General features: G+C 40.7%; 1 protein-coding gene and 1 pseudogene across 2 annotated transcripts; both read left to right on the top strand.

Annotated features, from left to right (window-relative positions):
* Positions 1–3281: 3281 nt before the first annotated feature.
* LOC148047423 (uncharacterized) lies at positions 3282–8985 on the top strand (annotated as a pseudogene). The gene is made up of 5 exons (XR_015695834.1): positions 3282–3695; positions 3931–4048; positions 4161–4243; positions 4745–4871; positions 5895–8985. The product of XR_015695834.1 is annotated as an uncharacterized LOC148047423 (transcript).
* A 4918-nt stretch (positions 8986–13903) lies between these two features.
* Positions 13904–22518, top strand: LOC106546160 (uncharacterized). The gene is made up of 6 exons (XM_087711474.1): positions 13904–14069; positions 15712–16277; positions 16540–16657; positions 18230–18312; positions 18837–18963; positions 19993–22518. Exons 2-6 carry the CDS (start codon positions 15825–15827, stop codon positions 21198–21200), a joined length of 1989 nt encoding a protein of 662 aa, XP_087567600.1. The 5' UTR covers positions 13904–14069; positions 15712–15824; the 3' UTR covers positions 21201–22518.
* Positions 22519–24988: the final 2470 nt, after the last annotated feature.

Raw genomic sequence — 24988 nt, 5'->3', positions numbered from 1 at the left:
AAAGATGGAATTACAAAACTAGGAAAGGCAAATGTTGAAAAGTAAATATAAGGCTCAAATACCATGAGGCAAAAAAAAATAGTTTTATTTAAGTGTTCAATTGGGAATACACTGCAGGAAATATGAGTAGGAACCTTAAGACCTTTGGAGGAAAAGAAGGTGCAGTCAAGGAGAGTTGGAAGCGGCAAGAGGAAACCCACAATAGTAAAAATAGGAAACAATCCTGAGGAAAAAAAGACGCCCAAAAGAAATCAAGTTGCAAAATGGAGAGAAGGCTGTAGAAATTTTACCTGAAAACATGTAGATGTCATTCCATTGAGGACTACAAATTGAGTGCCATTGGTGAGGCAGTTACAAGTCCATCTGCTTGTGATATTGCCTAGTTTACTGTATCTTCAAAAGATGGTTGTCGTCAACCTGGTCAAATGCCTTATGAAAGTCCAAATATACTATGTCCATAGCGTTTCACTGGTCTTAATTTAATTAGTTTGCCAAAGAGTTGGCTAGTTCAATTGTGCAGCCCTCCTGAGCTCTGTTGTTGCTGGCAGAGGCACCGCGGGTCGGTCCTTTGCTGTTTCCAGGCAGCCCAGCGAGCTAGATCTAAGCATCCCACAGGGCACATCTGGCTTGTGGACCTTGAATTTCACACCTCTGTCTTAAGTCATAAAATATAGTTTGTTCTTTCCCGCTCATTATCAGATGCAAGCGACAGCCAAAATCCTGGATGCAGCCATCAGTCTTCTCACTGACGCTTCCCTCAGACAAGCAGGGATGGCAAAAGTAGAACAGCCAGAATAAGGGCTCAGTCAAGATACTTGGGTTAATATCAGAACAGAAACATTGAGGCAAGAGGTATCAGATAACTTCTAATAATGTTGTGGAATGTTTTTAAACCTAAAAGATAGTTAAAGAATAATGTGATACTTTTGTTTGATGTTTTGGAACATTTGAAACAATATAATGAAATACAGTCAGGAATATTTCTACATGCCAAGAAGGCTTCTGAACTATTTAATCTTGGAAAAACAACAAGCAGGATTAGGGATCCACTTTGTTCTGGTTTGCACTAGAAAGGCAATTTATGGATGCACAACTAATTTATTTGGAGTGCAGAGGTGGGTTCCTACCAGTTCGCACCTATTTGGTAGAACCGATTTGTCAAATCTACCAAACCGGTTAGAAGAGGTTCCACCAGTGGACCCGGAAATCAGGCCACACCTACAGAAGAGGTTCCAAAAATTTTTGAAACCCACCACTGGTCCTTGGATATGATTATTCTATACTATCATGCTCATATTTATAAAACTCAGTGCCTCTGTGAAAGGTAAGGATGACTACTGCGTTTGTGGTGCAATCAGAACATTGCATGTGTTGAAGTTGTTTTAACGCAAACCAAAGATGCCTTTTAAAAAACAAGTTTACATTATATTCTTAGAAATGCCAGTGCTGTGTGTGAGGTAATTTAAGGTGGTTCTGACAAGTGTCGGCATCTTCATATCAGGTCACATGGGTGGCAAGCCACTCCCATCTGGTCACATGGGTGGCAAGCCACTCCCACAAAGGAGGCCACACCCACAGAGTAGGTTGGAACAATTTTTGAAACCCACCACTGTTGGGAGTATTACTCAAGTGGTCCTTGGATGAGATTTTAGACAATTATAGATAGTCTACAATTTACAACAGTTCATTTAGAACTGTTTGCCTTTCTAGGCAGGAATGTTAGAGGGGCACTTTTCTGCTAGTCCAATGCCCATCATCCAAATCCCGCAAGGAACATGGTGATGGCCGCCGTGTCCTCCGCTCTCAGGATCCTCCGGGGGCGCCCTCGGTAGTCGTTGGAAGAGCCGAGCAGCACACCCTCCCCCTCCCGCTTTGGAAGAAAACTGAGCATGCGCCTTTTTCTTTCTCCGTTACAACCGTTCTCCGGGCCATCACCCCACCCCCCACCCCGCCGAAAAGGCTGGGAGCGTAGCCGGCTTTTATACCGTGCCCGAACCGCTTCCCCTTTTCTCTGAGCCTTAAGCTGAGTTTTCCCCCAGAAGTCCAAGAGTTTGCAGGAAAATCTTACACGAATGGAGATCCAGACGCTGTTATTGGAGGCGCGCGTGGCGACCTGCAAACGTTCATCAGGTTCGAAGCTATGGGAAAGGGAGACCCCGTGGTCCCATGTTCCCCTGCCGCCCCTGTGCATGCACGGGCCAGCCAGGGGAGAAAGCAAAGCTCCGGACCATCGCGCTGCTCGGGGGGGGGGGGGATCAGGATCGCAGAAACGAGGGATGCATTTACCCTCCATTTCATTGTGGAAAATGAGAGAGAGAGGTCGGCTTTGCAAAACAAATTTCTACTTTCAAATCAGTCTTGACTCCTGGACAATTTCCTACATATTTGGTGGCCCCGTTTTCAGAAGGGGTTCCCTCTCCTCCTCTTTCCTGGGCTGAGAGAAGCGACCTGCCGAAGTCGCTCCTGCAGCCTTTGCATGCAAGGCTGCAACTCCGTGTGCATATAAGGTGTGCAAGGACTGGAACTCGATTTCCTGGTTTCCAGCTTCTCAACACCAACTGGTTCTTCCAGCACCTCACACGATCCTCCGCATCATGTGAATGTATGGCTGGTTTCTTCATTGGTTCTATATGCCCTAGGACGGTTTTTTAATTCTGTCTTCTGCAGTTTCCCCAGGAGTTTGGTCAGGAGGTTGATGGGGTTCTCATCTCAATTGCTGTTTGAGATTTATGATTCCGATTGTGTTGAAGGGACATAATAATAATGACAGAATAGGTAGAATTAGTGGGACATAATAATAGAATCAGTAGAATTAGTTTAACTGCTCTTTCTCTTATCTAAGAATTGCTTTGTTTCTCCTAGTAATAGAATTAAGCACCACTTCTGTTTGTTTTCTGTACCACGCTGTGCCTGGTGCATGTCTCAAACAAGAAGGGGGGGGGTGTCTCTGGCAGGGGAAATACCTGTGTGGCTAAACCCCCAGATCCCCCGTAATCAATGTTCCCAATAAGATAATCCCTCCTTACAGATATTGCTGGATTTCTTGAGGGGGGGGGGGGGGAGGAAGAGGTTGCTCAGTATTCAGATTTGTCACTAGACCATATTGAACACGCTGTGTTTTCCATTTCAGATATATAAGTTGGACATCTTTCCTGGTTCCTCTGGAGTCCAGACTACCTTATGTTGAAAGAGGACTGTGTTTGGCCAGATCTCTTCTGATTAGTAACACTTGGAGAGATTCATCCATCTATTTTGGAGCTGGATTAGAGACCAGAGACAAGATGGAGGGACAAGGCCCAGCAGATGCAGGAGTTGGAAAAGATCCTCCAACTACTCAGCCTTGGAGCTGTAGGAAGAATGGGGCAAGCCATGGGCAGAAGAGCCAAGAAGAAGAAGACAACTGTTCAGAGATCCAATATGGCCACTTCAGAAAAGTGCAGTTCCAGGAGGGGAAGAGTCCCCGAGATGTTTGCAGTCAGCTTCACCGCCTTTGCTGTCAATGGCTACAGCCAGAAAGACACACAAAGGCTCAGATGCTGGACCTGGTGCTCCTGGATCAGTTCCTGGCTGTCCTTCCCCCAGAGATGGAGCAATGGGTACGGGAGTGTGGAGTAGAGACCAGTTCCCAGGCAGTGGCCCTGGCCGAAGGCTACTTGCTGAACGAGGAGAAGGAAAAGATGCAAGAAGAGTTGCAGGTATGAGAATTTAGAGTTAGCAGCTCTAAAGAGGAGCTCTTTGAATTTGGGAATTTTTGCAGAGTTTTCTGGGATTAAGGCCAGTTGTTCCATTTTTCTTCCAAAAAATGTTTTTGGGTCAATTTTTCGATTCTGTTTCGAATTTTAGTAATGCAAAGAAGGGTCTTCTCGTTTAAAAGTGCAGTATGATAATTCACTAATACTCTCTTTGTTTCTCGTATCACATCATCTCCAGAAATCCTTGGAAGCTATAACTCAGTATCCCAAGGGGAGGAAAGATTCATTCAGGTATTCCCAAGAGCTTATCTTCAGGGAGAATTTACACAAAGTTCAAAGTCACGACACCAAACCGGGTAAAAAAAGCTCTTTCTGTGTGATGTGACTTCAACATTTAGCTGATTCTTTTGCTCCTCTTGATTGGAATCTCTCTATAACAAATCTGCTTCCTCCATTTTTCCCTTACAGAAAGTAGAAAGCCGTCCTTGGAAATTTTAGAATATCCTCCTCTTCGTGGTGGGACTGAAGGATTGGCTCAACCACTACTTCAGGTAAGGAGGAAAAATATCAGAAAAGGTCCATGAATCTTGGTTGGATTTCATTTTTGTTCTAGAGTTTATTGTAATAAATTGTTGCTTCTAAGCAATATGAATCTGACATCGGGTCATTCTAAACTGAGATGCACCTGACCTATCTCTCCCTTCTGAGGGGATCCTTTGTGAGACACTTTCTCCACCTCTCCTGCTTCGCCATCAGATTTCATCGACTAGATTGTTGTCAGCATCAGGGCTCTTCCTTCTGTCTCCCAGGGTTATTCTCACATACCATTACAAAAAAATATTCTTTTCTGTCTTTTCAAAAGAATCTTTGGGACAACTGTGACCTGGTGACTGAGAATCTCCATAGACATATACTATTATGAGTGATCTCATTCTGAATTTTGCACAAGATGTCCATTTTTTTTTCTGAATTTCTCCTTGAATTGGTGGAAGAAAAATGTCAAATTATGTGTGGGATTATCTGTTAACAGGGAAAATTGTTTCCTTGTTCAGGATATCATTTCTTTTGAGGACGTGGCTGTGTATTTCTCCAAGGAGGAGTGGTCTCAGCTGGACCCTGCCCAAAAAGTTCTCCATGGAGAAGTCATGCTGGAGAATTCCAGGAATCTGTCTTCTCTGGGTAAGAACCCTGTCTGTGCTGAGCAACATAGAGAAATTATTGGGGGGGGGGGGGCTTAGATGCTAGCTCCTATAAAACATCACTTATTTATATCCTGCCTTTATTTTTTGTAAATAATAATAATGGTAGTGGACAAACTCAATATTCCTTCCTCCTGCTGTTTTCCCAAGAACAACAATCCTGTGCCATGGGTTGAGCTGAGAGAGACTAACCCAAAGTCACCCAGCCAGCCTTCAGGTTTAAGGCTGAACCAGTACTCACAGTCACCCAGTTGCGTTAACTGTTTCACCAAATTGAATTGGTGAAAAAATGGAAAACTGCATAACATTCCTTTTTACATAAAGGAATTGGTTTCTATAATGCTTTCTGCACATAAAATACAACATTTCATGCCATAGAAGATATGAGTGAGAATCTCAGGGACAGACTACACATAGGGATGATGTCATCTCTTGAGAAAGGTTCTGCCTACCAGGGTTCGCTATTTATACCTGAATGTTGTCACTGGTTCCCAAAATAGCCTGAGCTGCTATAACCAAGAGTGGGGGGGTCCTGAGTAGGATGTCCCTTCTCTGAGATGTGCCCACTTGTGTACAAACTTTGGCATCAGCCTAATTGAGGGTGGGGAGCTATTGCTATCCAGAAATTTCCCCTTAGCTTTCAAAGACTCTGCTATGCAGACAAGTGGGGATGAGACTTCCAATGAAGTTGGGCAGCTGGTAGATATGTTGTTCACCCATTATGATACCAATTGTCCTTAGGAGTTTGTGGCACCATGGAATAGTCCCAGGTCAAAGATTAGATCAGGGTTGTGTCTTAGATTCATAGTGGCGTGATCCAATCCTGTTATATGAGATTCAGTAGGGATACACTTGGAAATGGGTTCTTGCAAAAATCTTAGTTTGAAATCTTCTTGTTTGCCAACAAAGCAGCCAAAATATATTAATGATTATTTGGCTGAAATTCAGAAGAAAAGTTTTCATTGTTCCCTTTTCAAGCTATATTTTATTTTCATTTTTCAAGGCTTTAGTGGGCAAGAGAATAAGAATTGCAATGAGGAATGCCAAGCCATCCATCTGAAAAAGGAAAAGAGGAAATTTGCAGATCAAATGCAATTAAAGAGTGATGAACTAAAGCAATCACAAAGTGGAATTAAAAAAGGCTTTCCTCAGGTCAGTTGGCTTCCTAACCATAGAAACGTCGATACGGGAGAAAGACCATATCAATGCATGGAATCTGGAAAGAGCTTTAATAAATCTGATCATCTTATTTCTCATGAAAAGACACATTCAGAAGACAAACCATATACCTGCAAAGAGTTTGGAAAGACCTTCTGTAATAATGACTTTCTTAGAACTTGCGAAAGGAATCACAAGGGAGAACAACTTTACAAATGCATGGAGTGTAGAAAGAACTTTATTCATAAGGATAATCTTAATTCTCATAAGAGGATCCACACAGGCAAGAAACCATATCAGTGCATGGAGTGTGAAAAGAGATTTAGTACAAAATATGCTCTGACTCACCATAAAACTATCCATACAGTGGAGAAGGCGTATCAATGTATGGAGTGCAGAAAAACCTTCTGTTATTATTACTCTCTTGTAAGACATCAGAGGAGTCACAAAGGAGAAAGACCTTATAAATGCACAGAGTGTGGAGAGACCTTTACTTGTAGCATTAATCTTAATTCCCACAAGAGGATCCACCCAGGACAGAAGCCATATCAGTGTAAGGAGCCTGGAAAGAGCTTTACTCCTAGAAATCATCTTAATTCGCAAAAGAGGATCCACCCAGGAGAGAAACCATATCAATGCATGGAGTGTGGAAAGACCTTCTGTTATAATCATTCTCTTATAAGACATCAAAGAAGTCACAAAGGAGAAAGACCTTTTAAATGCATGGAGTGTGGAAAGACCTTTACTTATAGCAGTAATCTTAATTCCCACAAAAGAATCCACACAGGAGAGAAGCCATATCAATGCATGGTATGTGGAAAGACCTTTACTTGTAGCAGTAGTCTTAATTCCCACAAGAGGATCCACACAGGAGAGAAGCCATATAAATGCATGGAATGTGGAAAGACCTTTACTCGTAGCAGTCATCTTAATTCCCACAAGAGGATCCACACAGGAGAGAAGCCATATAAATGCATGGAGTGTGGAAAGACCTTTACTTTTAGCAGTAGTCTTAATTCCCACAAGAGGATCCATACAGGAGAGAAGCCATATAAATGCATGGAGTGTGGAAAGACCTTTACTTGTAGCAGTAGTCTTAATTCCCACAAGGGGATCCACACAGGAGAGAAGCCATATAAATGCATGGAGTGTGGAAAGACTTTTACTCGTATCAGTCGTCTTAACTGCCACAAGAGGATCCACACAGGAGAGAAGCCATATAAATGCATGGAGTGTGGAAAGACCTTTACTTGTAGCAATAGTCTTAATTCTCACAAGAGGATCCACACATGAGTGAAGCCATTTCAATGCATGGAATATGGAAAGAACTTGAGTAGTAAATATGCTCTGATTTACCATAAAAGCATCCATACAGAGGAGAAGCCATATCAATGCATGGAGTGTGGAAAAACCTTTACTTGTAGCATTAATCTTACCTCCCAGAAAAGGATCCACACAGGCAAAAGATCGCATGAAAGCGTGGAGTGTGGAAAGACTTTTACTTGCAGCAGTAATCTTACTTCCCACAAAAGGATCCACACAGGAGAAAGACCATATCAATGCATAGAGTTTGGAAAGATCCTTACTAGAAGCAGTAGTCTTAATTCCCACAAAAGGATCCACACAGATAAGAGGCCATTTAAATGTGTACACTGTGGAGAAGGCTTTAGAAGGAGTTGTGACCTCACTTCCCATAAGAGGATCCATATGGAGGGGAAAGCCATATGAATGCATGGAGTGTGGTAAGAGTCTTGGAAGGAGTAATGCTCTTACTTGCCATAGAAGGATCAACACGAGAGAAACCATATCAATAAAGGAAGTGTGAGAAGAGCTTCAATAGAAATACAGGAAGGCCTCAGTTTATAACTGCAATTGATCCCAAAATTTCTGTTGCTAGGCAAGATAGTTGTTTAGTGAATTTTACCCCATTTTACTACTTTTCTTGACAAATTTGTTAAGTGAATCCTGTAGGTAACTTAGCAAAACTGTTAAGTGATTCTGGTTTCCCCATTGGCTTTGCTGGTCAGAAGGTCGTAGAAAGTGATCACACAACCCTGGGACACTGCAACTGTCATAAATATGGTGAGTTGTCAACCATCAGGTGACCATGGGGATTCTGCAACAGCGATAAGTTTAAAAATTGATGATAAGTCACTTTTTTCAGTGGTGTGTATCTTTGAACAATCACTAAATTAACTGTTGTAAATTGTGGACTACCTATAATTGTCTAAAATCTCATGCAAGGACTATTTGAGTAATAATCCAAACAAATTAATACTAATAGACAGGAAGCAGCAGGAGAAATCTCATCAGATTCCTGCACAATTAGCACAGGAGCCCCCCAGGGCTGTGTGCTCACTCCACTTCTCTCTATACACCAATGACTGCATCTCAAAGGATCCATTTGTTAAAATACTGAAGTTTGCAGATGATACAACCGTGGTCTCATTCAAGACAACAATAAATCTGCATACAGACAGAAGGTTAAACAACTAGCCTTGTGGTGCAACCAGAACAATCTTGAACTAAATACACTCAAAACCGTAGAAATGTGGATTTCAGAAGAAAACCACCTATACCACCACCTCTTAACAATACTAGATAACACAGTATCAACAGTAGAGAACTTCAAGTTTCTAGATTCTATCATATCCCAAGACTTAAAATGGACACCTAATGTCAAAAATGTCATCAACAAAGAATGTTCTTTCTGCGCCAACTCAGAAAGCTCAAACGGCCCAAAGAGCTACTGATTCAGTTCTACAGAGGAATTATTGAGTCTGTCATCTGCACCTCCATAACTGTCTGGTTTGGCTCTGCAACCAATATATCTTTTTATTCTTGATGAATGTATTTTATTCTATTTATGAATGCTGAGAGCATTTCTTGTGTGTCCAATCACACTTGGCAAATAAAGAATTCTATTCTATTCCAAATTGGAGTCCTCCTTAGATTTGCATCTCTAAATTGCCTTTCTGGTGCAAACCAGAACAATGTGGATCCCTAATCCTGCTTGTTGTTTTTCCAAGTTCAAATAGTTCAAAGGCCGCCTTTGCATGTAGAAATATTCCTCTTTGTTTTCCATTAAACAAGCCATCGATATATATGCAACAGGAACAGGAAGTGCCTCACAGGAGCAGATAAAGGTAAATCCTAAAGAGGCAGGAAATGCATCACTGAACAATGGAGATGAATGACAGAGAGGAATAAAGCTGCATACAAGGCCAATATAACTCCTGTAACAGTCTAGGCCTGCACAGGGGGGAGCGTGGTGTATGTGCCCACCCCGCACCCCATTTTTGGTCCCGGGAGACTTCAGGGGGGTGTTGTGTGCATGCGCAGGAAGGGTACGGGGGTGTACATGTGCATTGTATTATGGGTGTGGGCACGCGTGCACTTGCTGTTGCGCGTATGTGCACAAACCTTCAGCACACAAGGACAAAAAGGTTAGCCATCACTGATGTATACTATATAATATGATATATTATTGTCCATCTTGGACAGTATATTGTTAACTGTTGCTACTATATTTCTACTAGTATACAACAATATTTTTACTCTTATAAAGCCTGATCTGTCTTTAAATCCTCTCTGGGATTTCCTCTGTTGTTTTTCTTCTTTATTAATGGACAGCAGGTAAAGCGCTGGCACCTCCCCAACACTGGGATTGGCTAACATGATGTTACGCTTTACAACTGTATCACTTAGTGATGGAAATTCTCATCCAAATTCCATTCCTTAACCAAGGACTACCTGTGTAGCTCACTATTTGATCCCTCTTTTAAACCCATCATGGGCACTGAGGTAGTTGAGTGAAAACACAACAAATGGGGATTTTTATGCTTGTGATGGTGTGCACATGTTTACATCCTTATTTGTACAGTAAAGTCTTTTTCTCACTGGGGCTGCCTGCGTGGAAAACATTTGGTTCAGCCATGTTCACTTTGTAAAACAAATAGGAAAATCTATAAAAGCCAGGACTCAGACGCAGGAGCCAAGATTGGGACTCTTCCATGATGACTCTAGACCACTGAAATGGCTTTGCAGAACTTGCTCAAGGATGTATTCTGTCCATAGGCAGAGGGCCAGAGAAGACAGCTTTAGTAGACAGCCTGCATCTGAGGCTGTCTTGGGACCTTGTCTAGCAGCTGAACTTTAGAGAGGAGTTGAGAAACATTCCAATTTCTCTATCTGCCTTCTTTACCATGACTAGGAAGTTCAGGATACATAGCTATTATTATGTGCTTTGACTTTGAACCTATAGGAACTGGAAACACAACCCATCTTTTGAAGAAACGAAAGGGCTGGAACATAGCCATCCATACAATCCTGATAGCCATGGTTTATTCTTGTTCCCCTACCTGCAAAATGGCATGCTCCTTTCCAGCCAGGACAGTTGGCCTCTTGACCATCACTCCTACTGTAGAAGTGAACTGTGTATGAGGTCTTTTTCTATGACCTATGACCTCTATCAATTGGCAGTCCATCAACTTCATAATTTGGCCACTTAACTGAGGAAAGGGCACCCACAGATATTCCTGAGGGCTAACAATATTAAATGTTAACCCTTTTTGTGACCTGATCTCCCTTAGGTTGACAGTTCACAGCTACCAGCTAAAGATCAACTGAGCCAAGTAGGGCATCCAATCTAGTTCAGTTCAGTTTCAGTTTATTAAACTTGTATGCCGCCCTATTCCCAAAGGGACTCAGGGCGGCTAACAAACCAATAGGGAATAGAGGCAATACAAAGAAAACAAACAAGACAAAAACAAAATCCAAAAAACAGATTAAAAGAAACTTCACAACAGCCGCAACAACTCGAGTGGGGCTGGGAGTCTCCTTTATAGCCCAAGGTTTCATTTTATATATCTGATAATGGAGGCGGCGGGGAGAAACAAACTATATTTTATGGCTTAAAGTACTTTGAATTCTCAAGCCAAGGAAAACTGATGTCAAACGTGTCGAGACTGGCGCAAAGGATTAACGTGTATGGTTGTTAACCAGAAAGATGATGATTCAAGCCTACTCAGGGATACCTGCTTGATTAGTGTAACAATAGACGAAGATGATGGATGTTAATCCATTGAGTTCTTCATCTTGGGACTGTAGTTGACACTTTCCTAATACGTTTTTCTGCCAGACTTAAATATTTAGTCATCTGCTTCATTAGCTTTAACTCCCAAAACTAAAAAGCAGGAACAGACCCCAAACCTAAGAGGGGAAATCCGAAAGTTACTTCTCAGTTTAGTTCCTGTTAACAATGCAAGGTCAGGTCAATGCCACCCTCAGCTTTTATACAAGTTACAACTTAGGTAAGCTGAATGATGCTGCAACAGTGGGAATCTTGTTCTTTTTAGAGCAAAATATTTCTACAGAGGATATAGACAGCTCTAGGATCTCGCAGAAGCCCTTTACAAGATGTGAGGATTTGGCAATCTCATCAAGACAGAATGCATGTTTTTCCTAATAAATGACTAGATTTCTTTTGAACTTTGTCTCAAGGCTCATAAATTAATTAGGTCATCTTTTGGAAACTTCACAGCCAGAATGAGAGGAAGCCCATCAAATGCATGTTCAAAAACACCTTTTTTTGCCTTTCTAAGATATGACAAGGATTAGGTAATAGTTTAAAATAGATTTAAACTAAAGTTCATTAAATAGCACTGGTATGGTTCTTCGTGAGACTATTCAATTTTGTTTTCTACCAATGGAAAAAATATGAAAAAATGGAAGGGTTTGTGCTGGGGGGGGGGGATTCTCAGAGGATCAGGCTACTTTGAACCTATTCAAACATTGTTCACTGATGCCAAGATTTAAATCATTGCCACAATTTAATCTTTATAGATACTTTTGGCCTGGATGATTGAGTCCTCATCTACATATTGTTGACTGATGGTTCTGGATCAAACAGATGAAAGGGCACCAATTTTGGTTTTGTATTCATGTCAATTTTTTCGTAATAGAAGACTGACAGAATTAGACAGGAGGTATTTAGAAGGAGCCTTGCTATATAAAGAAATGGGCTGAAAAAAGAAGAGCAAGAATGAGAAGTTAAGGCCATTCTTTTAAAATTATTCCTTAACCACTATTTCCCCTCTATTTACATGTTTTCTTTCAATAATTGTAACAAAATATCATTTTTTCTTGAGAGAAAATGGTCTGAAAAGAATCAGGCTTTTGGCAAGAGAGATGTTAATTCTATTCTTTTTAAATTGTTTCTCTATTCTATTCCCACATTTATTTTATTAATGTAGATACGTAAATCTTTTTATTGTTCTTGCACTGTCTCACCCAAATCCAGACTGATCTCTTCAAACCAGTGAAGTCTTCATTTTTTTTGGCTAGAAAAAAATGTGCCTTCTTTTACTCCAAAGGTCTTAAGGTTCCTACTCATATTTCCTGCACTGTATTCCCAATTGAATACTTAAATGAAACTATTGTTGTCTTTTTCCCCCTCCTCATGTTATTTGAGCCTTATATTTAATTTTCAATATTTCCCTTTCCTAGTTTTGTAATTCTGCCTTTTCTCCAGTAACACATGAAATTTCAATCTTCCATTCTCCATTTCTCCATCTTGTCACCTTCTTTTCAGGTAAAATTTCTAAAAGGTCTATGAGTTTCAGCTTTCTCTCAATTTTGGAACTTGATTTCTTTTGGGCGTCTTTTTCCCCCCTCAGGATTTCAGGATTATTTTTATTATTGTGGGCTTCCTCTTGGTGCTTCCAACCATCATTTGCCACTCAGAGGCATGAATTTGAAAAGGCAGCTGTAATAATTGAACTCACTAAAGAAAGTCAATACAAATCTTAACTTTCCTAACTCATCTCTTTCCTCACTGAGTCGTTTCTGACAGGATTTTTGCTCCTTTTTGAGGCCTCCTACAGACCCTTCAGCAGCAGCTCTTGAGGAAAGCAGCTTTTGAGTCTCCACAGAGATTTCCTCAATGTTGGAAACTGCTGCCTGCTGGAGACGACACCGCCTTTCTAGACAGGCAATATTAGAGGGGCACTTTTCTGCTAGTCCAATGCCCATCATCCAAATCCCACAAGGAACAAGAGGATCCACACAGGAAAGAAGTGTATCAATGCATGGAGTGTGGAAAGACCTTTACTTGTACCAGTGATCTTAATTCCCACAAGAGGATTCACACAGAAGAGAAGCCATATAAATGTGTGGAATGTGGAAAGGGCTTTAAGTGGAATTCTGCTCTTACCTCCCACAAAAGGATCCACACAGGAGAGAAACCATATCAATATAAGGAGTGTGGAAAGAGCTTTAGTAGTAAATATTCTCTGTCATGGGCCGGGGTGAGGCGACGCAGGCCAGCTCCTTAGTTTACAGTGCGGTCCAGATCTGACCTCATCACAGGCCCTTGTGCCTTTGAGTTTGACACCCGTGTCCTAAGCCTTCACTTCCCGTCCTGTGACTCTGCCAGCCCTCTTATCTTCCCTCTCACTTCAGGGCTGACTTTGCCAACAGCCACATGACACAACCCGGGCTTCAAAGGGAGGCTCCTGTTTCTTTTGAGCCTCCACAGAGATTCTCTCAATATTCGCAAGATGACAGATCATTCTTAAACATTTGGAAAAAAAGGAAAGTCTAGAAATTCCTGCCTGCTGCGGTCAGGCAATGTCAGAGGGAGCCTTTCCTTCTACTCCAATGCCCATTCTGCCAGGCCCGCATGGAACATGACCATCTGTCTTATGCCCTGACAGGGTCTTATCATGCCTGTCAGGGTCCATGTGGCGTTGCACGCAGGATCCACCAGGGGGCTCCCCAGGAAGCCATTAGAAAGGCCTCACGGTTTCAGGAGGGAACTGAGCATGCGCTCTTTCACCAGGTCCGAGACCCTCGCGGGGCGTTTTGCAAAGAAGACTGCAAGCGCGTCCGCCCTTTCTACGGTCCCCGATTCTGCTTACCTCCCCCTCCGCCCCTCCCTCGCTACGGGCCTTAGGCCGAGCCTTTCCAGCAGTCCAAGAGGCTGCAAGGAAGCCTTGCACGGAGGGAGACCAAGACCTGGGTAAGTGGGGGGGGGGGAGCTGGGAGGGGAGTTTTTCTTCCACGGGCTGGACCGCTGCGTGGAGATACGCCAAACTTCATTAAGTTCAGAATCCTGGAAAGTGGGGAGCCCCTTGTCCCATGTTCCCCTGCCGCCCCTGTGCATGCACGGGCCAGACAGGGAAGACACCAAAAGGTATAGTCCCGCTACGTTGCCTCCAGGAGGAAAATCGGAACCGTCAGAAAAGTCGGAGGCATTCAGGATTTGGCCAAAAGTGTGAGACCTCTTTCCGGGTCGTAGCTGGTTTATTGATTCGGGTATTATTTGTTTGTTGATTGCGATTTCTCAGCTACTACCCATAGCGGTTTGGGTCAAGAGGTTACTGGGGTTCTGTTATCAAAATCTATAAATATTGATTGATTTACCTATTAAATCGATGCTGAGCAGCGGTAAAATTATTTGAATAAGTAGGAATTAGAAATCAAAAACATGCTTTAAATTTATGTATCCAAAGTTTTTAGTTCTCGATAGAAGTGAGCCAGATGGTTGCAATTGATTTTTTTCATCACAGATGAAGCAGGGAAGAAATCAGAATCTACCATCCAGCTGCTCAGAATGTTAGGTCCTAGCTAGTTTATTGATTCGGGTATTATTTGTTTGTTGATTGTGATTTTTCTCTTTTTAAAAAATTGTTTTTATTGAGCATTTTCATCTTTAAAAAACAGAAAAACATCACACACACACACACACACACACACACACACACACAAGAAAAACCAAGACAAACATAACAACATAAAATAGTTATACAGCCTCTGCATCATTCATGTTTAGCCTTTGTAATTCTCCATTACCTTCCTATCGATTTTAACTTCTGTAATAGTGTAATAACAGTTGTAGTAACACTTGTAATAATATTAATTCTTCATATCACCATTTTATTTACATTGTGGTCAATATTTTAAGTTTGATAGTAATTAGTAACTTTGATTATTTTTTATTCAATACTAGTTTGGAGGGGGGGAAACACAGACAATTAGCAATAGCAATAGCAGTTAGACTTATATACCACTTCATAGGGCTTTCAGCCCTCTCTAAGCAGTTTACAGAGTCAGCATATTGCCCCCAACAACAATCCGGGTCCTCATTTTACCCACCTCGGAAGGATGGAAGGCTGAGTCAACCCTGAGCCGGTGAGATTTGAACAGCCGAACTGCAGAACTGCAGTCAGCTGAAGTAACCTGCAGTGCTGCATTTAACCACTGCGCCACCTCGGCAGTGATTTCTCAGCTACCCATAGCAGTTTGGGTCAAGAGGTTACTGGGGTTCTGTTATCTAAAGCTATACTGGAAATTCAAATATTGATTGATTTACCTATTAAATAGATTTTAAGCAGTGGTAAAATTATTTGAATAAGTAGGAATTAGAAATCAAAAACCTGCTTTAAATTTACCAAAGTTTTTAGTTCTTGATAGAAGTTGAGCCAGGTGGTTATTAAATAACTTTTTTCATACCCAGATGTTAATCTACCTATTAAGATTCCGCCCCCCCTTTTTTTCCAGATACTGTTGGGTTCATAAGAATTTCTTATTTGGGTTTTTGTGGATGCTCAGTTGTTAAGTTGGTCAGCCTGTATTTCTGGAACTTTCTTTTTCCATTTCAGATTTTTAAGTTGGAAATCTTTCCTGGTTCCCTTGCAGTCCGAAGTATCTTGTGTGGGAAAAGGGCTGAATGTCCTTTAGGAGTTTTGGCTAGACGTCTTCTGATTAGTAAAACATGGGAGATACATCCATCCAATTTGGAGCTGGATTAGAGACCAGAGAGAGGATGGAGGGACAATGCCCAGCAGATGCAGGAGTTGGAAAAAGCCCTCCAGTTATTCAGCCTTGGAGCTGTGGGAAGAATGGGGCAAGTCCTGGGCAGAAGAGCCAAGAAGAGGAAGCCAACAATTCAGAGGTTCAATGCTGTCACTTCAGAAAAGTGCAGTTCCAGGAGGGGAAGAGTCCCCGAGATGTTTGCAATCAGCTTCACCGCCTTTGCCATCAATGGCTGCAGCCGGAAAGACACACCAAAGCTCAGATGCTGGACTTGGTACTCCTGGAGCAGTTCCTGGCTGTCCTTCCCCCAGAGATGGAGCAATGGGTGCGGGAGTGTGGAGCACAAACCAGTTCCCAGGCGGTGGCCCTGGCCGAAGGCTTCCTCCTGGCACAGGAGTTGGAAAAGATGCAGGTGTGAGAATGTAATCATTTCAGCTCTAAAGAGAATCTCTCTGAATTTGTCAATTTCTTTTTGATAAGAATTTTTGTGGAATTATTAATTCCTATGGATAGTTGTTTAATTTTTCTTCCAGAGGATGTGTTTGGGGCAATTCTTCCATTCTCTTTTGAGTTTCACAAATGGACATTGGGGTCTGCAAGTTTGAAAGTTCAGTATAATAATTCATTTCTACCTCTGTGCTCTTCCTTTGTTTCTTGTACCACATCATGTCCAGAAATCCTTGGAAACTTTGATTGAATATCCCAAGGGGAGGAAAGAGTCATTCAGATCTTCTCAAGAGCTGCTCTTCAGGAAGACTTTACACAAAGATCAAAGTCACAACACTACACCAGGTAAGAAAAGCTCTTTCTGTGTGATGTGAGATTTCTTTTTTTTAAAATTATTATTATATACAAGTTGTTGTTTTTATCTATAATTTCTTCCTAAAATTACATAAAAGTTCTGTATCTATGTGACCAGTGTGTTGATTGGCTACCTTTTAAGAATTATTAATAATGTCAGTAATAATCATAACTGTCATTGTATTCATATATTGATAGTAATATTTTCTGCTCCATACTAATAAATTTTCATTATTTGATTAATCATTCTCTTAATCTTTTAGTTTCTAACTTTTGCTTCTATTATCTAACCATTGATAAAACACGCAAGGTCCACTTTAGACTTCTAATCTTTTCATAATAGTTATGTAATGTTATATAAGAATATACATAGTAATATCTTCCCCATTTCTAGTTTCTACCTCTATACTAATTTTTAATAAAACAACTCCTGTATTAGGAAGTATTCCATATCTATCCCTTATCTCTTGCCCATTGTCGTATTTCAACTCTTATTGACTCCTTGAAACATCTCCCATGCTCCTCCATTGGGATCTTCACTTTGTGGAGCCTTCAATACATCCTTCAGTGGTTTTTTCCTCACTTCAGGAATGTCTTTCTGTGTATCCTCTTTTATATTTTGATTTCTTAAGACAGGGGTCCTCAAACTTTTTAAACAGGGGGCCAATTCATGCTCCCTCAGATTGTAGAGGGAGCAAACTGGCTGGATGGGTGTGGCTAGGCGGTCATGTGCCTGGGTGGACGTGGGCAATTTATTTATTGATATGGATTTTTATGTTTTACATCTATAGTTTTTATATAGTTTTATCTCACTGTTGTGTGCCTCCCAGAGACACCTTTCGTGACCTGCTCTCATCAGGATTTAAGGCAAAAATATTCAGGACCCCAAAGCTAATGCAGCTTCTATAAAAGCATTTGCCGGACTGAACTATTCATATAAAAACCTGGGCGAGATTGCATCATTGCAGATATTCAAATACCTGGGAGTGAGACATAGACTGAATTACCTTATTTCAGAAGGAGTTTAGTGGCATCTTTTAGTGGCAAAAAGCCGAAAGTCTTTGTGATTAGCACAATCCTCACATAACCCCTTCCTCGTAATATTAACTCACTGGTTCTGAAACATGAAGCAAATCTGTTTGCTTTAAATTGCTGAGAACTAGCCAATCCTGTCTATCCTTTATCTTTTAAGGTTGCTTCTTTCTATATTTTCTTTTTTCTTTTCTGCATATGTCAGCAGCTCCAGGTTTTGGTCTCTGCTATTCTTTGGGGTACCACCACCTCAATTGAGTCCCACTTTACAAAGGGTGTTTTAGGGGAAATTCCAGGGCAAAAATTAGAAAATGTTCACCCGGGTCAACCACACTGTTACAGGACCTTTTCTTCCTTCTTCTCCGTTTCACTTGTCACAGCTTTGGTTCAACCATAATGGCCCTCCTCTCTTCCCCAGGTCAAACTGTGCTGTGATGTGAGCTTTCAACATTTAGCTGATTGTTTTGCTCCTCTTGAATGGAACTTCTCTCTCTTTATAACAAATCTGCTTCCTCCATTTTTCCCTTGCAGAGAGTAGAAAGCGGTTCTTGGAAATTTTAGAATCACCTCCTCCTTTTGATGGGGCTGAAAGATTGGCTGAACCACTACTTCAGGTAAGAAGGAGAAAGATCAGAAAAGGTCCATGTATCTTGGATGGACTTCATTTTGTTCTAGAGTTTATTGTAATAAATTGCTGTTTCTAAGCAATGCGAAGCTGACATCTGGTCATTCAAAACTGATATGCAGCCTGGCCTATCTCTCCCTTCGGAGGGGATCCTTTGTGAGACGCTTTCTCCACCTCTCCTGCTTCGCCATCGGATTTGCCCCTCAGTGGATAAAGTAAGCCATTGGCAAAAATGTGTTTCGCCACTATTTCACAATGCCCACCCTAGGAAGAATTGAAGCCACTAATAACTAGTGGATTTAAGACCCAACTACTAATTTGGCATTCCAGCTATTTGTAACTTAAATCAAATGTGCTTCACTTGTGCCATCAGCCAAAACAAAGACTTCATTCTGAATTCTGCAGAAGATGCCCATTTTGTTCACAGGATCTCTCTCTTTGAACTGATGAAAGAAAACTGTCAAATTATACTTTGGGTTATCTATTAAAAGGAAAATGTCTTTGCTTTTTCAGGATGTTGTTTCTTTTGAGGACGTGGCCGTGTATTTCTCCAAGGAGGAGTGGTCTCAGCTGGATCCTGACCAAAGAGCGCTCCATGGAGAAGTCATGCTGGAGAATTCCAGAAATCTGTTTTCTCTGGGTAAGAACTCTGTCTTGCTCAGAAATATAGAGAAGTCATGGGGTGGGGGGCTTAGATATTATTTCTGATAAAAACACTTATGTATTTATATCTAAATAAGCAGACATACTCAATATTCCTTCCTCCTGCTTATGTCATTGGTTGAGCTGAGGGAGACTAGCTCAAAGTCCCCCAGCAAACATTCATCCCTAAGGCTGAACTATATTCACAGTCTCTTAGTTACTAGCCTGGTGCTTTAATTATTTCACCAAACTGAATTTATGGAACAAGGAAATTTATTGAAAGAAACATTGGAAAACTGCATTGCCTCCGTTTTTACATAAAGGAATTTTTTTTAAAAAATGCTGTCTTCCCTTAAAATACAAAATATTCATTTCCAGGTCATAGCAGATATTAATGAGAATCTGAGGGACAGACTACAGATAGAGATGGTGTGTTCACTCTTGAGCAAGGTTCTGCCTACCAGGGTTCGGTATTCACCCCTGACCCTGGTCACTGGCTCCCCATGGGGCTGAGTTGATATAAGTAAGACTGGATGGGTCCCAAGTGTTGATGTTCCCTTCTCTGAGGTATGCCCACTTGTATACCACGTTTGTCATCAGCCTAATTGAGGGTGGGGAGATACTGCCATCCAGAAATTCTCCTTGGCTTTCAAAGATTTTGCTCTGCAGACAAACTGGAAATGAGACTTCCAGTGAAGTTGGAGAGCTGGCAGGTATGTGGCTTACCCAGCATGACAGTGTCCAATGGACTTCAGGAATGGGATTATTCTAATGGCACCATGGAACTGTCCCAAGTCAAGTATTAGATCTGGGTTGGGTCTTAGATTCATTGTGATATGATCCTGTCCTGCTTATATGAGGATCAGTAGGGATACACTTGGGAATGGGTCTTTGCTATAATCTTACTTTGGAATCTTAATATTTGCCAACAAAACGGCAAAAATATATTGATGATTTGTTGGCAAAATTTCAGAAGACTGTGTTTGTTTTCCAGTTCTTGCTACAGCTTTCATTTTTCTTTTCCAAGGCTTTAATGTGCAAGAGAATAAGAATGGCACACAGGAATGCCAAGCCATCCATCTGAAAAAGGAAAACGGGAGATTTGCATATCAGATGCAATCGAACAGTGATGAATCAAAGCAATCACAAAGTGGAATTAATAAAGGCTTTCCCCTGGTCTTTTGGCTTTCTAACCATACAAACATTGATACAGGAGAAAGACCATATCAATGCATGGAGTCTGGAAAGAGTTTTAATAAATCCGATCATCTCATTTCCCATAAAAAGACACATTCAGAAGAGAAGCCATATACCTGCAGGGTGTGTGGAAAGACCTTCTGTTATCATTACTCTCTTATAAGACATCAAAGGAATTTCAAAGGAGAAGAACCTTACACATGTGGGGAATGTGGAAAGACCTTCTGTAACAATCGCTCTCTTAGAACTCATGAAATGAAACACAAAGGAGAACAACTTTATAAATGCATGGAGTGTGGAAAGACCTTTAGTGGTAGGAGTAATCTTAATTCCCACAAGAGAATCCACACAGAGGAGAACCCTTATCAATGCATGGAGTGTGGAAAGACCTTCTGTTATCATTACACTCTTATAAGACATCAAAGGAATCTCACAGGAGAAAAACCTTATAAATGCAGGGAGTGTGGAAAGACCTTCTGTAATAATAACTCACTTAAAACTCATGAAATGAATCACAAAGGAGGACAATTCTATCCATGCATGGAGTGTGGAACAATCTTTACTCGTAGGAATAAGCTTAATTTCCACAAGACGATTCATACAGGAGAGAAGCCATATACATGTGTGGAATGTGGAAAGAGCTTTAGGTTGAATTCTGTTCTTACCATCCATAAAAGGATCCACACAGGGGAGAAACCATATCAATGCATGGAGTGCGGAAAGCGTTTTAGGAAGAGTAGTGATCTTGCCTCCCATAACAGGATCCACACAGGGGAGAAACCATATGAATGCATGGAGTGTGGAAAGACCTTCTGTTATTCTACATCGCTTACAATTCATCAAAGGAATCACAAAGGAGAAAGACCTTATAAATGCATGGAGTGTGGAAAGACCTTTACTTGTACCAGTCATCTTAATGGCCATAAGGTCATCCACAGAAAAGAAAAGCCATATCATTGTGTGCAATGCGGAAAGACCTTTGGTTATAATCGTTCTCTTATAAAACATCAAAGGATTCACCTAGAAGGAAGACTTTAGAAATACATGGAGTGTGGAAAGGCCTTTACTTGCAGCAATAGTCATAACTCCCACAAGGAGATGCACACAGTGGAGAAATCATATTAATGCATGGCGTGCAGAAAAAGTTTATTAGGAAAAATGCTGTGATTCACCATAAAACTATCCATAAAGAGGGGAAGCCATATCAATGCGTGGTGTGTAGAAAGACATTATGTTATTATGACTCTTATAAAATATCAAAGGAATCACAAAGGAGAAACACCTTATAAATACATGGAGTGTGGAAAGAGCTCTAGTTATAGCAGTAATCTTAATTTCTATAAAAGGATCCACGTAGGAAAGAAGCCATGTTTAAGTTCTTCCTATGTTCGTTCTCTTATGCTAAATATTTAGTATATTGATACTATATGATGTTCTTTTTAATATACTATTACTATATCGTATACAATTGTCCATCAATGCTATATTATACTATTTTTACTGCAAGTATATTGTTAACTATTGCTACTATAGTTGTGGAATGGAATTTTTTATTTGCCAAGTGTGATGGGACACACAAGGATTTTATTTCCAGTGTATAAGCTCTCAATGTACATACAAGTGATGTACTCTGTATTAATATACAATAATAATATTACTCTTATAAACCCTGTGCCGTGTCCTGGGCTTGCCACAGCAGGGTGGGATGGAACATGGTTAGGATGTCAGGACTGCCAGCATAGTGGCTATGAAGCACCTGTGATGGGTTGCCAGCTGCAGCAGTGATGGAGGGGAGACGTGGCAAAGACGGCCGCTTCTAGCCACAATCGGCACAATGGCCTCAGTGGCAGCAAAGACAGCAGAAGGATCAGCTTTGGGGTGCAGAGGCAGGGTGGCGTGAGGAACAGCTGTTCCGGCCTGACGATCAGCTGGGCCAGAGCTTCAACACACGACAGCCACTGCAGCGAGGCCGGAGCTTAGAGGAGGCGCGGCTCACCTACTTAGGAACTCTGGGAGACAGAAGCTCCCAGTGTTGACTTTGAATCTAACACACTGCTAACAGACTGCTAACTGACTGTTTTGCTGCTGTTTAATTCATTGTGTGTGTCAGAGTCCAGCTTAATAAACCTGGTTTGTTTCCTCACCATGTGGAGTTTTCCTACTGGGTCAGTCGGGAGGTTGGCCCATTGAGACCCTGGACTGTCTTCAATTCCTCTCTGGGATTTCCTCTGTTGTTTTTCTTCTTTATAAATGGACAGCAGGTAAAGCGCTGGCACCTGACCAACATTGAGTGTGGCTTATTCGATATCACACTTTAGGACCACATCACTTAGCGATGGAAGTTCTGATCCAAATTCTATTCCTTAACCAAGGACTACAGGTGGTCCACAACTTTCGACCACAATTGAGCCCAGAATTTATGTTACTAATTGAGAAATTTTATAAATGAGGTTGTCCCCATTTTATGACTCTTCTTGCCACTTATTTTTTCAATCAAATTTTTATATTGTTTGTACATATCACTGCGTGAATGGTATGGTAACTGGGTAACATACATTTCAATACACATAAACATAGTCTTATTATTCCTAAATATTACCTTTCATTTCCATTATTTCATATTATTTATACATGTCTTTTATTATCGCCCGCCCTTTCTGAACCATCTTTCTGTCCTTTTGTATATCTTAACATACTAATATATAATTATTTTCCCCCACTATTTTCTATCCCTATTTTAACTTTCACCTCTTTCATATCACTATAATATTCAAAGACTTGTTTTCCACCTATTTTGTTTTTTATATTTCCTTAGTTAAATCAAAGTTCCATCCTTTATTATTCCATTTTTCAATATCTCCTTATACAGTTTTAGTATCAATCACGATCATTTATACCTTTAGGGTATTTCTATTCATATTCTTTCCAGTTCTTCAATCCATATAATTCTATTATTAATTCACATGTATGTGTGTGTGTATGTATGTATATGTATATGTATACATGTATGTGTGTATATATATTTCATATTTTTATAGATATTTAGTATTACAGTCATTCAAAATCTATTTTTTCCATTCCTCATATCCATGTATATTACAATATTATTCTGATACCTATCACACTGCTAAAATAATAATCCAACCTATATAGTTCTGATATTGATACACATTATTGAAATATATTCATAAAAATATTCTTTTACTCTATTTCCCCTTATCCTTCATCTCTTACCTGCATCCAACATTTAATCTTGTTTTCTTTTAGTTTTCCTACCATATTTGTCTCTTGGGTCTTTTATTACCTTTATTTGACTATGCAATCTAACTTTTCCTCCCAACTCTACCCTTTCCCACTGTCTAATTCCAGAACTCTCCATTCCACCTCCTATCTCTTTTCTCCAGTCCCCCTCCTGTTTCTCCCATTCTCCCATTTTTTATTGTAAGCCGCCCTGAGTCTCTTTTGAGAGTGGGCGGCATACAAAATTTAATAAATAAATAAATTCCCTTTTTAGGTCTTTTCCATTCCTTCCTTTTTTAGTTCCTTAATCAATTGGTTTTTGGCAACATCTCCTCCTTATTATCCTCTTGCTGATTTCTCTCCAGTTTCCCCTCTGTTTCTTCTGGTAGCTTCATTCTTTCTTCCTTATCCTGATCATAGTCCATTATTTGTATTAAATTTCCCAATTTTTGATCTATACAATCAAATATTTTCTCAAAATATTGAAAAAGCTCCATTCTGTTTAGGGTCTCACTTCCGTCTTATGTTGTCTCTGTGTTTATTCAATCTCTTTTTTAGTTCACTGTCCAGAGTTCATTAATTCAAAAAGTCAAACGTTCAAGTCACAATTTTAAATGTCTGATCAATAGTCAGTCCAAACAATTTAAATTCACCAGGAGGTTATCCACGTCTCTTCAAATTACTTTATATGTTCAAGAATATTCAATGATGTTCAGGGGCTCTTAACTGAAGTCTTTAGTTAATAATCAAATATCTAGTGCTGAGATGGCGAACCTATGCCACGTGTGCTACAGGTACCATGCGGAGCCATTTCTTGGGGCACATGAGGTGTTGCGCTGGCCACCTGATTTTGGCCTTCATTTTCAGCTGTTTTTCGCACTCTGGAGGTTTCAGGAGGCTTCCCTAAAGCCTTCGGAGGGAGAAAAACAACCCAATATGTAAACCCGAAGTCAGAAAACAGGTTGTTTCTGACCTCTGGTGGGGCAGGAGAGGTCATTTTTACCCTCTCAAGCCTCTGGAACCTGGGGAGGGTGAAAAATGGGTCCACCCTGCCATCATGCATCAAAAGCAGGGGGAGTGAAGGGGGTCATTCATGCATGCCCAGGAGGGGGATCGTGCATGCATGCATGGGGGGAGGGTGCATAGAATTATGGGTGTGGGCATGCACATGCACGACCCCCTGCGTTCCCCTCTGCTTTTGCACACAGTGGCAAAAAGGTTAGCCATCACTGCTTAGAGTAGGTGTGTATCTAACCAATATTTCCAGTCTTTTTGAATAGCTATTTCCAAGTTTGCACATTTCCTTTTCATCAGCAGATGGTACTCTCACTTCTGTCTGCTCCTATCTCTGCGATATTGTTAACAGTTCTGATTTCAATTATTCTTTCAATTATTCAAATTATTTTTAAATTATGAATCCAGTAATTGAGCAATGTTTGTAAAGAGAAATTTGGGACTTTAATTCCAGCATTTTAAAATGCTCTCAATACCATGTCTTTTAGCTTTGAGGAACCAAGTTTCTATTTATTATTTAAAAAGCACATTTTTTCCTTCTTCAATTCTCCAATATTTTTCCTGTGTGCTCA

The sequence above is a fragment of the Thamnophis sirtalis genome, unplaced genomic scaffold, assembly GCF_051295495.1.
Source record: "Thamnophis sirtalis isolate CommonGarterSnake01/CBP01778 unplaced genomic scaffold, rThaSir2_p1.2 scaffold_3, whole genome shotgun sequence".
Lineage (NCBI taxonomy): Eukaryota > Metazoa > Chordata > Lepidosauria > Squamata > Natricidae > Thamnophis > Thamnophis sirtalis.
Note: the sequence above shows the minus strand (reverse complement) of the source record. Positions and strands in the feature narration are given on the sequence as shown.

Bases quoted from the DNA above. Each gene is read 5' to 3' on its own strand.
- LOC106546160 (XM_087711474.1), top strand. From the start codon at position 15,825: ATGGGAGATACATCCATCCAATTTGGAGCTGGATTAGAGACCAGAGAG. The intron at 16,658-18,229 runs GTAAGAAAAGCT...TTTCCCTTGCAG, and splicing joins AAGTCACAACACTACACCAG to AGAGTAGAAAGCGGTTCTTG. The intron at 18,964-19,992 runs GTAAGAACTCTG...TTCTTTTCCAAG, and splicing joins CAGAAATCTGTTTTCTCTGG to GCTTTAATGTGCAAGAGAAT.